The following is a 15,469-nucleotide window of genomic DNA, read 5'->3' as shown; positions in this document are numbered from 1 at the left end:
ATATTCTACATTTAGTAAGTTTCGCATGTACCCTTGTAAGATGCACCATAGGTGTGGTCCCACCAATTACCCTCCCCCTTCTCCTTCCCTTCCTTTCCCCATATTCTTAGGCTATAATTGGGTTATAGCTTTCATATGAAAGCTATAAATTAGCTTCATAGTAGGACTGAGTTCATTGGATACTCTTTCTTCCATTCTTGAGATACTTTGCTGAGAAGAATATGGTGCCTGTGGCTCAAAGGAGTAGGGCACTGGCCCCATATGCCAGAGGTAGCGGGTTCAAACTGAGCTCCGGCCAAAAACTGCAAAAAAAAGGGGGGGGGATACATTCTTATATGAATATATCATATTCATGATAGTAAATGCACCTATTATATAACTTCCAGTGAAACAACTACTATATAAAGTATATTCTGTGCAAATTTTTTTCATTAATTACTTTATTTCATTACTATATCTACTCACTAAATTATTGCCAAATATATAATATTTATATGCTAAAATTTTAATGAATGTTTATGTAGTTCTGAAAATTAAGTGAGATACTTTTGTATTACCTGGCCTCCTGCTTTTCTGAATATAAAGTTATAATTTTAACAGTTTATTATTTAGGTGGAAACATTGTAAAAGTCAGTGTACTCGATCAAGCTTAGAATTAAGCATCACTGCAGGTCAGCATGCTTTTGTGGTCTGCCCACTGGGAAAGCCTGCCACCTACTGGCACAGGAACAGTTTACAATGCTCTGAACATACTGAAATCAGTCTGGGAAAAAACACAAAAAATAAAATTAGGTAAAATAAAAAAAATTAATGAATGAGGCTATATTAAGAGAATCATTACTTAGGAAAGGACATACATGTTATATATATTTAATTCAAGGAAACACACGAGAAAATTTACTATCTTAGATTTTTAAATTGGATCCTAAAAGCAATTCTCATGCATATTTTGCAGTGGGGACACAGTCAGCTTCTTCTCCTAAAACTTTGTACTGAGAATGTTGTATATAAACAATAATTTTGACTCTGAGGCACTGTACAGTCATCTGTTATTGAAAACTCAATTATATTCGCCTTACTGTGCCCACTATAGAAAGCAAACTGATGATGCTTGACAAAATACTTTAATTGTGGACAGTGCCTGTGGCTCAAAGGAGTAGGGCGCCAGCCCCATATACCAGAGGTGGTGGGTTCAAACCCGGCCCTGGCCAAAAACTGCCAAAAAAATAAGAGACTTTAGTTGCAAAAGCTGATATGGAGAATATTTCTCCTTACAGCTTAAATTAACCATAAAATTAAAGTATCAGAAACTCCCCAGGATCTGAGCTTTGTGTGATTCCTTTTCAAAAAAATTATTTTAATTATCAATTTATTATACATGATTATTTCATAAGGTAATAGTTGTACCTAAGTTTAAATACTGTATACAACATTGTAAAGAATAAAATGTAACTATATAAAGGAATAGTAACTAAAAGAAAATGAATCACAATTGTAATTTATTATCATTTAACAATAAAGGAGTAATATTCTTAAGGAAATAAATACTGAGATGAACTTGTCCTTCAGATTCTTAGTCAAAGCTAAATGCTAAGTCTAGTACTCTAAGTGTAACTCACATGTCAACAAACTTTTTACTAAATGTAATTGCTTCCCATTTGTATTATTTTTCTTTCATATTGTGTATGTTTCCCTTGAACTACTCTTTCCTTTATGACTGGTGTTCCACATGTAAATTGTAATCTCTCAAATTCATAATTTGATAAAGGACTTCCCTTTGTAGTTTGATTGAAAGACATACAGATTATAATAGACTGGATTTTATAACACTATGGACATATTTACATTCATGACTTTTTAAGACTAGAGAAACAATCTGAATGTATTTCTCCTGAGAAGTAAGCTTCACCATCTACAGTGAACATAAAATGGTAACGGTGGTCTTCTGTATTGTTCTTCTGCAAATTTTTATTGATCTGAAACTTACAAGCAATTATGGGTAGGATGAATTTATTGGGACATCAAGAAAGCTAAAAGGGAGTCATGTCTCTTTGCATCTGAGGCCAAAAATATGGGGCCTTCTATATGTCCCCAGTATTAAAAGAAATCATTTAACTGTATGGGACACTTAATTATTAATCAGCAGAGCCCAGCAGCAGTCACAAATATATTACCTTTATTAACTCATTTAGTCTTACAACCATCCTATGAGGTAGTCAAAATTATACTTACTGTCCAGGTGAGGAAGCCACATTTAACAGACAAGGTAATGGGCAATAAAGAGTCAGAACCTAAAAGCAGGCTCTAACGTCCTTTACATGCCTCTATTCAGGGAAAATTTTCTTTAATTATTTTCTTTAGCTTGTGCAAAAATTAATTCCTCCACCAATTAACTAAGCTTTAGTGAAAACAAGCAAGCTCTCAGCAAACAAATGCACTCCCTTCTTTATTTGTTCCACGTGTGCGGCACGAGGGAGCACGACCATCTGGTCCAGCAGGAAGCCGTGGTCATCAGAAACAACCTTCCAGTGCTGATCTGCAGAGGTGGGAACAGCGTGTGTGGTTGATGGGTGCGATGGGGAGAGCCAGCCGTCCTTCTTCTCCCCAGTCTTACTTTTCTCTTTTATCCTTCCTATCTTCTCATCCTTTCCTGCATTTCTTTCTTTCTCCTCTGTTTCTTAAACTCCCTCTGATTTAGGCAAGAGGCATGTAAAATTATTGTTCCTGGCCTTCTGTGACATTTTTGCAGCCTGTTTGCATATCTTTATATTTTGGTAAAATATGCATCACATTACATTTATAAATTTAAGGGTCTTTAGGTGCATGGTTCTGTGGCATTAAATACATTCACATTTATCTGCCGCTGTTGCCATCACCTCTTTCCAGAATTGTTTTTATCTTTTTCAAACTGAGACTCTGTACTCATTAAATAAATAATTCCCTATTCCCCACCATCCAGCCGCTGACAACCACCACTCTACTTTCTGTCTCTATTAATTTAACTATTTTAGACATACCACATAAGTAGAACCCTATAATATTTGTCCTTTTGTGACTCGCTTATTTCACTCGGCTTAATACCTTTAAGGTTCATTCGTGATGGAACGTGCATCAGCATTTTCTCCATTTTTAAGGTGGGGTAATATCCTATTGCGTGTGTGTATGTGTGAATATGCGCGTGTGTGTATGTATGTGTGTGTGTATAATTTTGTTTTTCCACTCAACTGTCAATGGACACTTGAATTCCTTCCGCCCTTTGGCTATTCTGACACGTGATATTTTAGTGATGTTCTCAAATTAGGATAGTGTGCCAGGGAGAACATTACCCTGACTATCGGTACAATCTAAAGTCTGCTAATTTAGAACACGTATCTATCCTCAGGGAGTTAATAATTGAACTGTTGAACTAATTGAGGCTTTATTTGAACGTTTTTCTCCCTAATTATTGACATCGACAATAATAGATTTATGAATATCAAATTTTGCCTTTAAGATTTTGTTTTCCTCGTTAAACAAACTAGATTTTTTACTAATTTATATTTTTCAAAGAGAGAGAGAGAAGAAATTGACCATCTATGTCAGACTTGTTATGGAGTTGAGAATGAAATGAGCCATTAGGATTTGCCAAAGTAGTGAGCACCTGCTGTTAAAAAATACATGACTACTTTTTATATGTTTAGGATAAGTTTATCACACTTACTGAATTCAGTGGGGATTTAACTGCTACAGAATCGAGGGGGTTAGTGTACAATGCTATACAACACTGTTATTTCATAATTTTGCTGTTAGTCATGGTCAAACTTAGTTCTGTTAGGGTTTTGGAGGGATTCATTTGCATGCAATAATAATCTTATAATTAAGACAATACTGTTATTTATGAGGCAAATTAGTGACAATATGAATAAATTACTTCCTTATGAATGATTAATTAATATTTTTCTCTCTGCATTAAATTCCACCAGAGACTTAATTCTCTCCTTGAGGCATTTATGAGTTCATTAATACGTGGACATGTTGTCATTTATGAGTTCATTAATACATGTTGTTGTCACTTGCACTTTGTGGTCATCTTTAGAAACTAGGAAATAAATGGTCATTTCAGATTGACACATTCTCAAATCAGGAGGCCTGGCTGCGTGTTAGGTGAGGTGTGAGAGGTCATCCTTAGAGTCACCAGAAAACCTTATTTCTTCGAGAGAGTGTTTGTTTTCAGAAGCACCATGTCTGTCTCATACTGTACCATTTTCCTCTTGTTCTCCTTTAAATCTCTCAAGTTCAACTCAATAAAGAGACAATCCCAAATGTCTCCTCCAAACATAAAATCACCTTCAACATTAAGAGACGATCGTGATATTGGCTTAGGGTGGAGATTTCGCTCTTTTACCTTGACACCGAGTGAACATTCTCGAGAGTTGGTATTTTCATACGATTGTGTTAATTAAAGCAAGAGGTTATTAAGATGACAGTTTAAACGTTTAGCCTCTTAGGGACTGGACGACAGGCAATTTGTTATTCTGAGTTCTAAGGACTAACTGAACAGTGCCCTTTCTTAGATGGCTGCCCTTTATCTCTTTGGAAAATACTGTATTCGGTGTGGACATCACTTACAGGAATCCTGTTGCTTCGGTCCACTCTCAGGTCCACAAATGAATGGGTATAGCTGGGCCATCAGTTGGTCAATTATTGGAAATTTTTCTAAAGTTTGTATTTTCACTTCCCTCCTGGAAGATTTGGTTTCTAAAATGTCAAAATCAAAAGTATAGTACGTTCTTCATTTACAGTGCCTTCTCTTAGTTCATCATCCACAACCCTTTGGGGCTGGAGTCTTGGGCTCCTTTCCTGCCTTCTGTTTCATGCGTTCAACAAGCCAGGCCTTCGCTCGTACTCGGAGTTGTCTGCTTTTCCCTAGAACAAATCTGTCACTTATTAACTTGGAAAATCCAAAGAATCAATACAAGCTTTTTTTTTTAGTACATGTTGCTGCACGAAAGCATCAGAGTTTTTACCCTTAATGGGAATCCCAAATGCAGTCTGCTGGATGGGGGGTGATGACCCCACAGAAGGCTGAATGCTTCAGAGTAACTGCTCTCCATCCACCATAATCAGCCTAGAAAGGCACAAAGAGGATTTCCAGGGTTCAGCAAAATGCTTGTCTGTAGTCATTGCGTTTGCCTTTAAATTGCCTGTCACCACTGTGCCATGCTTAATTTTCTATTTTTAAATCTATATTTTCAGATAATGTAGTTTAAAATTATATTTACATTTTTAACATCCCTTAATGAGCCTATTTCATTGGTAGCACAAACCTAATTATGAGGCCCACCAGGGGCTCCCTTGCTGTGGGTAGTCCTTCCAGTTCACACTGGATCAAAGATTGCTAGCCATGAGCGATCTCTGAGGATGTAGCGATGCTTTTAATTCTTTGCCCCACGCTGCACCCTCCACAGTCAGCAAGTGCTTCTGTGTCAGACGATTGAATCGTGCTTCTGCTGACGTTAGTCATTCTCGGTAAGTAGAGTCATCACTAGATTCGCATGATGAATCCAGTTCATTTTTTAAGACCCCTTTATTAGGGTACTCTTAATTTTAAATCTTCCCTATTTTTATTTCTTACTTTTTCCAGTTCTTTGTTTCACATTATTTTTGCCTCAAATATCACCAGTGTTTTAATAAATTATACCAGTATGTCTTTTTTATCTCTTTAAGAGGTCTGAAATGTTAAGTACTCATTAAAAAAAAAGAAGAAGAAAAGCCTTATACAAGTCCAGGGGTGCCTGATTTACTGTCCTCAGAGGGATGACGGTGTAGAATGGTTAAGTCTAGCTAACTAACGTGTCCAACTTTTTCCTTTTCATAGCTGTTTTCTGGCATTTGTACATGATGGATATAAGTGAAGTTTTACTTGTTTTTGTCCTCGAGGAATTTAGTGAACTTCTTAGAGATGAGGTTTGAATTTTTTTTAAGTCAAATGTAGAAAACTTTCTTTTTCTTCAAATTTTTGTACTCCAATCTCTTTCTCTCCTGCTTTTCTAGAACTTGAGGTACACAGTGTTACACCACTTGAAGTTTTGTTCTCTTATGATTTAAAATATTTTTCTCTGTATTTCAATTTTGGATTGCTTCTACTGCCCAATTTTTAAGTTCAGTGATTTTCATCCCTAGTGTCCAAATTTCTGGTAAGCATATCCAATATCCAGTCAATTTTTAATTTGTGTATTATATGAATTTGTTGTTGATACATAGAAAGGTAACTGAAATATAGAAGTTTATATTTTACCTAATTACACCGCTAAATTCTCTTATTAATTATAATAATCTACCTCTGGAATATTTGTGTTTTCTTTGGTTATAATCATATTATCCACTGCTAATAACAGGTTTTTCCCCTCTTTTTGATCATTATAATATTTTTTCTTTATCTACTTATGTCTCACTGGTCATAATTCAAAGTAATGGACAGAGATCTGACTCTTTGATTTCATTTCTAATACTGTGTTTTCCACAAGGGCAATCTCAGATTTTGACTTATCTTCTAGGTAAACACTGCAAGTTCTCCTTTTAACTCTGAGGTATGCGTCTTTATTTTGGTCTTGTGCTGTTGTTTTATTTCTATGAGCATAGCAACATTGCAATGTTTGTTTTCTCTCAGATTTAGAGATTTTAAAACTAGAGATCAAGCTTTTGAGATGCCTGATCTACAATACTGGCGGCAGTAGATCTATGAAAATAATTTTGATGAAAAGAATTATTTTCGACTATGATTTTTTCTTTTGGTTCTAACAATAGTAATCTCTTCCTTAGGAATTGGTGTGCTTATGTCCATACCAGGTTATCTCCCACGGTGGTACTGGACAACCAGGTCACTTACATTCCAGGTGGGAGAGGATCCTGTGGCTGGACCGGTGGATCTTGTCCTCAGAGGTACATAATGTTTCTTGAAAATAGCCACTGCCTGCATTATAATCATTAATGTCCTGGAATATGTGAAGTTAGTAATCCCAGATACATGTGTGTCACAGGGGAGGGGACAGTCATTACATTAAACTAAATATAGAAACTTCCGATGTACTTTTTAATCTCTCAAATTCTAAATGAGATACTGCAGTGATACGTCTAGCCAAGTGTCTTGTGCTTCACGAGTATTCAATACATGCTAACTCTCACATTTGGCCCTATTTTTACTGTCATTATTATGTTTATTCTATAACATGGTCGATCCTATCCATTCATTCCTTATAAAATTTAAGTACAAATTTGAAAGTATATACATAATTTTCTTTTCATACGAGTTCGGAAAGAAGTTCATAACTTGGCTCAGCTTCTAAGATTTCAAAAGCTGTTAGTTGCAGTTATGGATAGTAAAGCTACTACTATGGGATCTTTCTTCCTATGTCTATTCAATAGCCCAGGTTGTTTTCTTTTCTTTTCTTCCTTTCTTTTATTTTCATCTATGTCATTGTTCTAAAATGTGGGGCTAAGAAATTGATAAATACTCTGAATTCATGCAGTCTCAGTATCTCAGCTGTGGGAGTTTCCCAAAAATCTGCAATAAAAACTAAAATTGTTATTGAGGCCATGATAGCTAATGTTATGCAAATTGTCATACAAATAACTCAGGCAAAGAATCTGACATATCGGCTCTCTGGAACGGTGCACAGTAGGGGTGCATCGAATCAAGGAGTTTCTTCGACTCCTGAGGAATAGCTAAGGTTCGTGATCCAGAAGGATAAACACATCTCAGGGGGTTGAGAGAGCTGTGCCCCAGTTCTGCTGTGGTATTTACTCCCTTTGTGGCAATTTCCTTGTCAACATGAGACACAAAGAATACATCGTTAATCTTTTAGGAATGAAAATATTACCATAGTAACCCCTGTCATACTGCCCTGTGGGTTCAAGGTGAGCTCTTATTTTTGCTTCACTGTAAACAAACCGGAAATATTTATCTTTATTCTTACCTCTTATCTTTTTATGCCTTTCAATGTGCCTCTCCATTATTCATTATTTTAGTACTAACACAGTATTCGGCACTTTTACCTTTATTATGTTTGAGCTACATGCAGTAGATAGTAAGGTGGACAAAATGAGAATCTTGAATCCAACAATAATCCAAAAAACTGCTGGGTCTCACTCTTACAAACTGTAAAACGTCCCTGTCACAGCTGCCTTACGTCCTATTTAGTTTAACTATGGGACTGGACAGTAGGCAGAATTATTTACTAAATATAACTAGACAGAATTATTTACTGAATATAACTTACTGAAATAAATGGAGGTAAATTATTAGCGTGCTTTTGGAGATGAAAAGACTCTTATAGCTCATTTATCACTTGAGGAATAATCCTGGACCTATTGAGATTCCTGTTATGTTATACATAGTAGCAGAAACTAAAACCCAGCCTCCTGCAGCCCAGTCTGTTACAAGACATTTCCTTCTCATATTCAGGGTTTACCAGGTGGATGACTATTGTCTCCACATAGTTTTATTTTACAAACTCTAGACTAAAAACAGTGGACACAGCCCACACAACACAGTTTAAAATCTCAGCAAAACCACTTTTAGATACGGGACTTTGAGTTATTTCATTTGTTTCTCTCCATTCTGCGTATTCCTTACCAGCAAGTCAGGATAACAATACCTTCATCACAGAACTAATGAAGGATTAGGCTAGACAATATATAGCTGTAGGCCCATTTGGTAAATCTCAACTAAATATTAAAATTATATGGATAATAACATGGTCAAATTGTTTATGACTTACATTTATATACTCAGATCCTATAATGTTGTGCCATTCACTAATTATATTGGTCGTTGCATTGAAATGTTACATTTTTTAAAAATTTTATCCCATGGTTTCATCTCAGAAATAATATATTCTCGTATTAGATATCTCTCTCTTTCTCTCATTCTCTCTCTCTATCCCTTGTCACTCATACATACACACAGAAATGCTATATGGCAGGAATAGTAGATAGCATAATTTTATAACTTTGCAGAAAAGAAAATGCACTTTAAAAATGATACGGGTTATCCCAACTTCAGTTAGATCACTAATGTCTAATTTGTTTTAAGTTGTTAGATACTGATATAGAAAAATTGCAAATCCTTATAACTTTCAATATATCAATGTAGGAAATAGCAGAAATAGATTAAGTAATCTTGAGAAAACTCCTTTAAAATTGGAATTAAAATAAGTTTTAGTATTGGTTTAGCTAAAGGCATCATCAATGGAAGAGCTATAATATCTTTAGAAAATTAATGACAGAGTATCAATTTAAAATTCCAAATAGAATAACCATTAATTCTTTTTGTAATCTATTCAAAAAAGTATGTTTGGCAATAATACTGACAGTGACTATTGTGATTATAATAATACTAGCCAACACACACTAAATGCTTATTATATAATATTTCAGGTATTCTTCCAAATAATTTACATTTTTTATTTCAACTGATAATCCAGTGTTACCCAAGTAATCTCTTTTCCCTCAATGTCTCTCCTCTTTAGATCTCAGAAGATATCAAATCCTGTGTACAGGATGCAACATAAAATCGTCACCTCATTGGATTGGAGGTGCTGTCCTGGATACAGTGGGCCTAAATGTCAGCCCAAAGGTATACTTAGTCTTACTTTCCTAATAACAATTAGAAGCATTAAAATTCCAAAGCATAAGTTACTGATTTCAGTGAAGAAAAGAACTGAATGTTCCCTTCCAAACCAAGGTCAATTAATGTGTAGCCAAATTACTAGGACCATTACCTCTCCAGAGTTTCCCAACTTGGAAGCTATGATAGCACCCTCAAATCTCATAGGCCACTTTTTAACTCCTCCCCCCATTTTTATGTTGGTTTCATGTGGTGAGTAAATGGCGATCTGACTAAATATCTTACTTATTCTTACCTCTTGTGCTATTGAGTCAAGCCTTAGTAAGATATCAGGAATGCTACTTTTATATTTTTAAATAAATTATTATTAGAAGTGACTCAGTATAGAGATAAGATAATCCTCTAGTTTTATTTCAGTTCGATTATTTGAAGTAATGTTCATATGAATGTAATTCAGTGTTAAATAATATACAAAGTATGCCATGAATAATTCTCCTTTCTTGTACCTTAATGGAGCCATTTTTCTCAACTGAGATTTTAAGGATTTTCTGGTGGCAAGGCTGATCAAACACATGGTAACCCACTGTGGCTTAAAATCCATGTGACTGTTATTTTGCTTTGGGCTTTAAATAGGTTTCCTTTGAAAAATGAGATGTGGCATCAGTGTATATATTTTAAAATGAATGAATATTATGAGAAAGGCCATTAGCAGTGGTGGGGAGTTCAATCAACAGTGTAAGAGACTGTGATTAAAAATTAATGTAAGCGTGGAGAAACTATTATGATTCACATTAAAAAACGAAAGTGTAATACAAAAGCTCTAGGAATCCTGCAGTTTAGTTAGGGATATTATATATGGTTTTGCTAGCCCTAGACAATGAGAATGTGTAGGCAGATTTTACTGCAATGCTATTACGGTGAAATTTGTTCTGGGTCTGGCCTGAATTTCGGAGATGTTATAAATATTCAATATATTTTCAGACTATAGGATGAATACGTACTACACTTATTATCAAGTAAAATAAATTTAAAATATCATACATAGTGAAAATATTTTGAAATGAGTTAATTTAACATATTCTAAAATGCTTTTATTTATTTATTTTTTTAATTTTGTTATTTTTTTGCAGTTTGTGGTGGGGCTGGGTTTGAACCCGCCACCTCTGGTATATGGGGTTGGTGCCCTACTCCTTTGAACCACAGGTGCCACCTTTTTTTTTTAATGATCCTGCTTTTAAAAGGACTTCTGATTTCCATGAAGGATATAAATATACTCACAGTTGTAAAACCCACTTGTTTCTAGTCCATATTTGGCAAATAGTTAAAAGTTCTGGCCAATAACTAGAATTCCACCCAAAGGACTGTAACAAACTGGTCAACATATGGAGGTAGTCAAAGCCCACCGTACTTACATGAACATGTGATGCATGTCCAGTCCATGAAAATTAGGTCAATGTAATGAAGTGGTCAACTATAGACATTGTATTGTATATTTCTAGGGTCCATGTTTATCTTCTTTTATAAAGAAGGATATCTTTGGTTGAGCTTGGTAACTAACACCTGTAATTGTAACACTCTGGGAACCCAAGGCAGGGGGATTGCCTGAGCTCAGAAGTTGGAGACCAGCCTGAGTGAGAGTGAGAACCCCCTCTCTAAAAATAGCCGGGCATTATGGTGGGCACCTGTAGTTCCAGCTACTTGGGAGGCTAAGGCAAGAGGATCTCTTGAGTCCAAGAATTTGAGGTTGTTGTGAGCTATAATGCCACAGTACTTTACCAAGTGGTACCAAGTAAGACTCTCTCAAAAAAAAAAAAAATAGAAAAAGATATCTTAAGAATATTAATTACTTCATCATTATTTCTTGAAGATTCAAGTGTTTGTACAGTACATTTCTAGAAATGTAGTATATTAAAAATCATAGTGGATGTAAAGGCCTGAAGGTAGGCATGTGGAAGGGGCAGAGAATGTCATGGCCGCCAGCTGGTGAGGACACTGAGCTTCCTGCTTCATCCTTCTATACTCAAGAGTCAGTTCTGTGTCGACTGGTGGACCACATGTGTATAGAAGGGAAAGAAACTGGACTCCACCATTACAAACAGACACACAAGAAACAAAAATTAGTGACAGTTTTGATTATCTACTAGGGACTGTCATTGCCTTATTTCAGTGTATCACATGAAATATATAAAATGAATTCAAGTAATTTAACTTTGATTGTTTAATGACACCTTGTCTTCTAATGGGGAGCAAAGCGTGGATATCTGTTATACTAAATTTATAAATCATTATCTTAATTCCCATTGACAAAAATGTCCAGAGCAGTTCTGATAACATTCTGTCACAGTAGTCTAAGTGGAACTTAGACTTCAGGTCTCTGCTAACCAATCTGTTGTTGACAGATCTCTTTTGGTTGGAAGCTGCCGTGGGAGTGACGTTCTGATGGCAGATATGCTCGTGGTGCCATGTTGTCAGGCAATCGATTCTGATTATAGCTTTGATTCCAAGAGAAACTTCTGTTGCTCCTACGATACTCTGACCATCCTAGTCTTTGCTTTCATTGCAGAAACATACAATCTACTGCGTATTTTACTAGTGTGCTGGTTGCATCAGGAACTTCTGTGTCCCTTTGTCCCTTCATTATCTCTGTCCTAGGGACTGTTTTGCCCGTGTCGCCCTTCTGCTGCCTGCCTATAATTACTTGCCAAGTCTCCCTCACTCTTCTTATCACACTTTATGTATGTGTCAGCTATGTTATTTATTCTCATCTGGGAGAGAAAATTGTCTTCCCCTAAGAATGAACATTGTTTCACAACTCTGTCTACCCCGTCTCATATGACGAGCTGCTCCAAAGATGGCAAGAACACTCAGCTTGGCTGATCCAGTCTTTGAACCTCCTCGGAGCCCTCCAACCCATTTGGAATAACCTGGTTACGGAGCTACCATGACAATCACTTCAGCACTAGTCCCTCAAAAAGACAAGAGATTTATTTTATTCATAGAAAATTTGGAAAGTACGGCATAAACTTCACAAATCCTCCCTTCCCCAATAAGTTTTCTCTCCATTGAAAAAATAAATTTTGTAACGTAAAAATTGCAATTTCCTTTTAATTTAGACTGTAGTAGGGAGATCTTTTAAACCTACAAGAAGCATTAATTCAGCGGTTCTCAACCTGTGGGTCGCGACCCCTTTGTATCAATGAAAATACATCCTGCATATCAGATATTTACATTATGATTCCTAGCAGTAGCAAAATTACAGTTATGAAGTACCAACAAAAATAATTTTGTGGTTGATGGTCACCACAACGTGAGGAACTGTATTAAAGGGTCGTGGCATTAGGAAGGTTGAGAGCCACTGGATTAATTGATCAGGAATAAAGTGGGCTGCTAGCAATGATGCTCTCTTTACTTCTTTTCCTCTACTTCTCTACCTTTCTCTCTTGTCTTCTCTCTCTCTCTCTCTCTCTCTTTCTCTCTCTCGCTATATATATGTATATATATATATGTATGTGTGTATGTGTGTGTATTCTATCTAGCTATCTATCTATCTGTATATATATATAGAGTACAGATAGAATATACACACATATATCTACCTATCTATCTATATATATATAGAATACAGATAGAATATACACATATATATTTATCTATCTATCTATCTGTATATATATATAGAATACGGATAGAATATACACACATATATATACATTTATCTATCTTTAGAATATACACACATCTATAGAATCTACACACATCTATATCTATAGTATATACACACATATATATATCTTGACTATATGTTTTTTTTATTTCAGGCTCCTTTATTCCATGAATATTTATAGAACATCAACTATAGGCAAAACATTGACATAACATTGAAGATAACATTGGGACAAATCTATCAATTTTATGAGGAAACAAAAGCATTATCTACAAATCAATTATGAGATAAGTGTACTCATTACCACCACTCCTATAAAGTTGGAGATCCTAGCTAGTACAATTATGATAACTTAAAAATCCCAATAGTTTGTAAAAAAAAATACAAATTTCATTACTTCCGAGTCACCAAGTTACTTGCAAGTTACCAAAAACAATAGAAAAATTCAGCAATATAGCTAACTTCAAAATAACTATACAAAATCAATTATATTCCTATATTAAAAAAATTACAAGATAATACTAGAAAAAAAAGATAGCATTGTATCAGCAACCAAAATAGAAAGTACCTATCAATATAGCTTTAACAAGAGCTGTGCAATTTTTTTTGAATGCATAATCATTTACTACTTGTTTGTTACAGAATACACAAGACAAAATACAAAAAGCAAACAAAATTTTTTCCTTGTTATGTTTATACCAAAGTCTGGGAAAAAAAAGATGACTAATATATATAAATAAAAGTAAAAAATAATTTCTGAAAAAAGAAAAAACAGATCACACCAAGTCTTATAGACAATAGAACTAGAAATACTTCAAAATCATTCTACTTAGTTTGGATACCCCTGATAGTAAAACTAGAAAAAATATATTATTATAAAGGGGAAATTACAGACATCTCTCTCTCTCTCTCTCTCTGTCTATATATATATGTGTGTGTGTGTGTGTATTCTATCTCTCTCTATATATATATAGAGAGAGAGACAGAGAGAGATACTCCTAGACTGTTAGGAGGGATATGGGGACTCAGACCCATGGTACAATTCCCTCTGGTGCCTTATTCCACAATATGCTAATCTACTACGTATGTGCTTTAGCTTCAACTCAGATAATCAAAATACTGGTAGTTATAGTGATGGGTAGAGATTACCTTATTAAAAATACTAGTCAAACTATCAAAAGGAAAGCAGTTTTTACAGTCTAAGTGCATAGAGCTTTATTGAGAAAAAAGGAAAATTAAGTTCAACATCAAATAGTAATATTTTGACATACTTTATACTTGTTAAGCTTTTTTCTCATTTTATATGTATATTTCCACATAATGGGGAACAAATCCTCAAAGAGTAGAGTTCACGACATTTTTGCAGGCAAAAAGGGACTAATTTCGTGATACGGTATTCAACACATTTTTTGAAAAGTGAATAGTAACATATTGCTTAAACCTATTTTATAAAATTTGCACTAATCAACTTTTCCAGTAGATGTCTCTAAAATATTCTGAAGTCGAACAGGAAATTGTGACTTGCTTTAATGACACAAAGGGCGGGAATTTACATTCAAATAGTGTAAGATTAGAGAGGATGAAATGCTTCTCGGCAGTTTTAAAACAGCCAGCTTGCTTTAGTGAGATCATCTATTTTCACCTATACAGAGAAAAGGTATTTTATAAACTTACATTTTATTAAATTATCACAGATATTATGAATCCTGAAAACAGATGAGCATTCACAAGTATTAAAATAAAACATATGTTATGAATAGATGACAAACACCTGGCTGTGAAATGATTCAATAGATTATGTAAGAGCTACTGTAACTAGCATTTTAAATATGGGGCTTCCCAACACAGCAGTAGTATTTTAAAATGTATTCCAAATAAAATGAGTAAAAATTTCGTAGTACTTAAAAGAGGAATAATCTCAATTGCCTGTATTTTTGCATATCTAGTTATTCTCAGTCGTGGCTGATGCTATCCTCTCTGAGAAAGAACATTACCTCCTGTAAACGTCTTGCACAAAATTAAGATACATTTACTTAGAGAATGTTGTGTATTTTAAGTCTTTGTGGCATGAAACTGTCTACTTCAATTCAACTAATGAATCCTTGTAAATCTTTATATGTACACCGAACATTCTCTATGCAAGTATTTACTTGACGTTGCAAGATCAGCTAGAAATCTGTCTTCTCCAGCGACACAGG

The 15,469-nt window shown here is 34.9% G+C and overlaps 1 protein-coding gene across 1 annotated transcript in view; it reads left to right on the top strand.

Moving 5' to 3' along the window:
- The window catches only part of MMRN1 (multimerin 1), a 51,888-nt gene that overhangs the window by 5,695 nt on the left and 30,724 nt on the right, over positions 1 to 15,469 (top strand). Inside the window, exons 2-3 of the mRNA XM_003790013.2 lie at positions 6,802 to 6,921; positions 9,510 to 9,616. Coding sequence (XP_003790061.1) covers positions 6,802 to 6,921; positions 9,510 to 9,616 — 227 coding nt within the window. The remainder of the gene's footprint in view (positions 1 to 6,801; positions 6,922 to 9,509; positions 9,617 to 15,469) is intronic.

This window comes from Otolemur garnettii, unplaced genomic scaffold (genome assembly GCF_000181295.1).
Source record: "Otolemur garnettii isolate 467f Iridium unplaced genomic scaffold, OtoGar3 scaffold00039, whole genome shotgun sequence".
Taxonomy (NCBI): domain Eukaryota; kingdom Metazoa; phylum Chordata; class Mammalia; order Primates; family Galagidae; genus Otolemur; species Otolemur garnettii.
The sequence above is the reverse complement of the archived record's forward strand: the minus strand, read 5'-3'. Positions and strand labels throughout refer to the sequence as shown.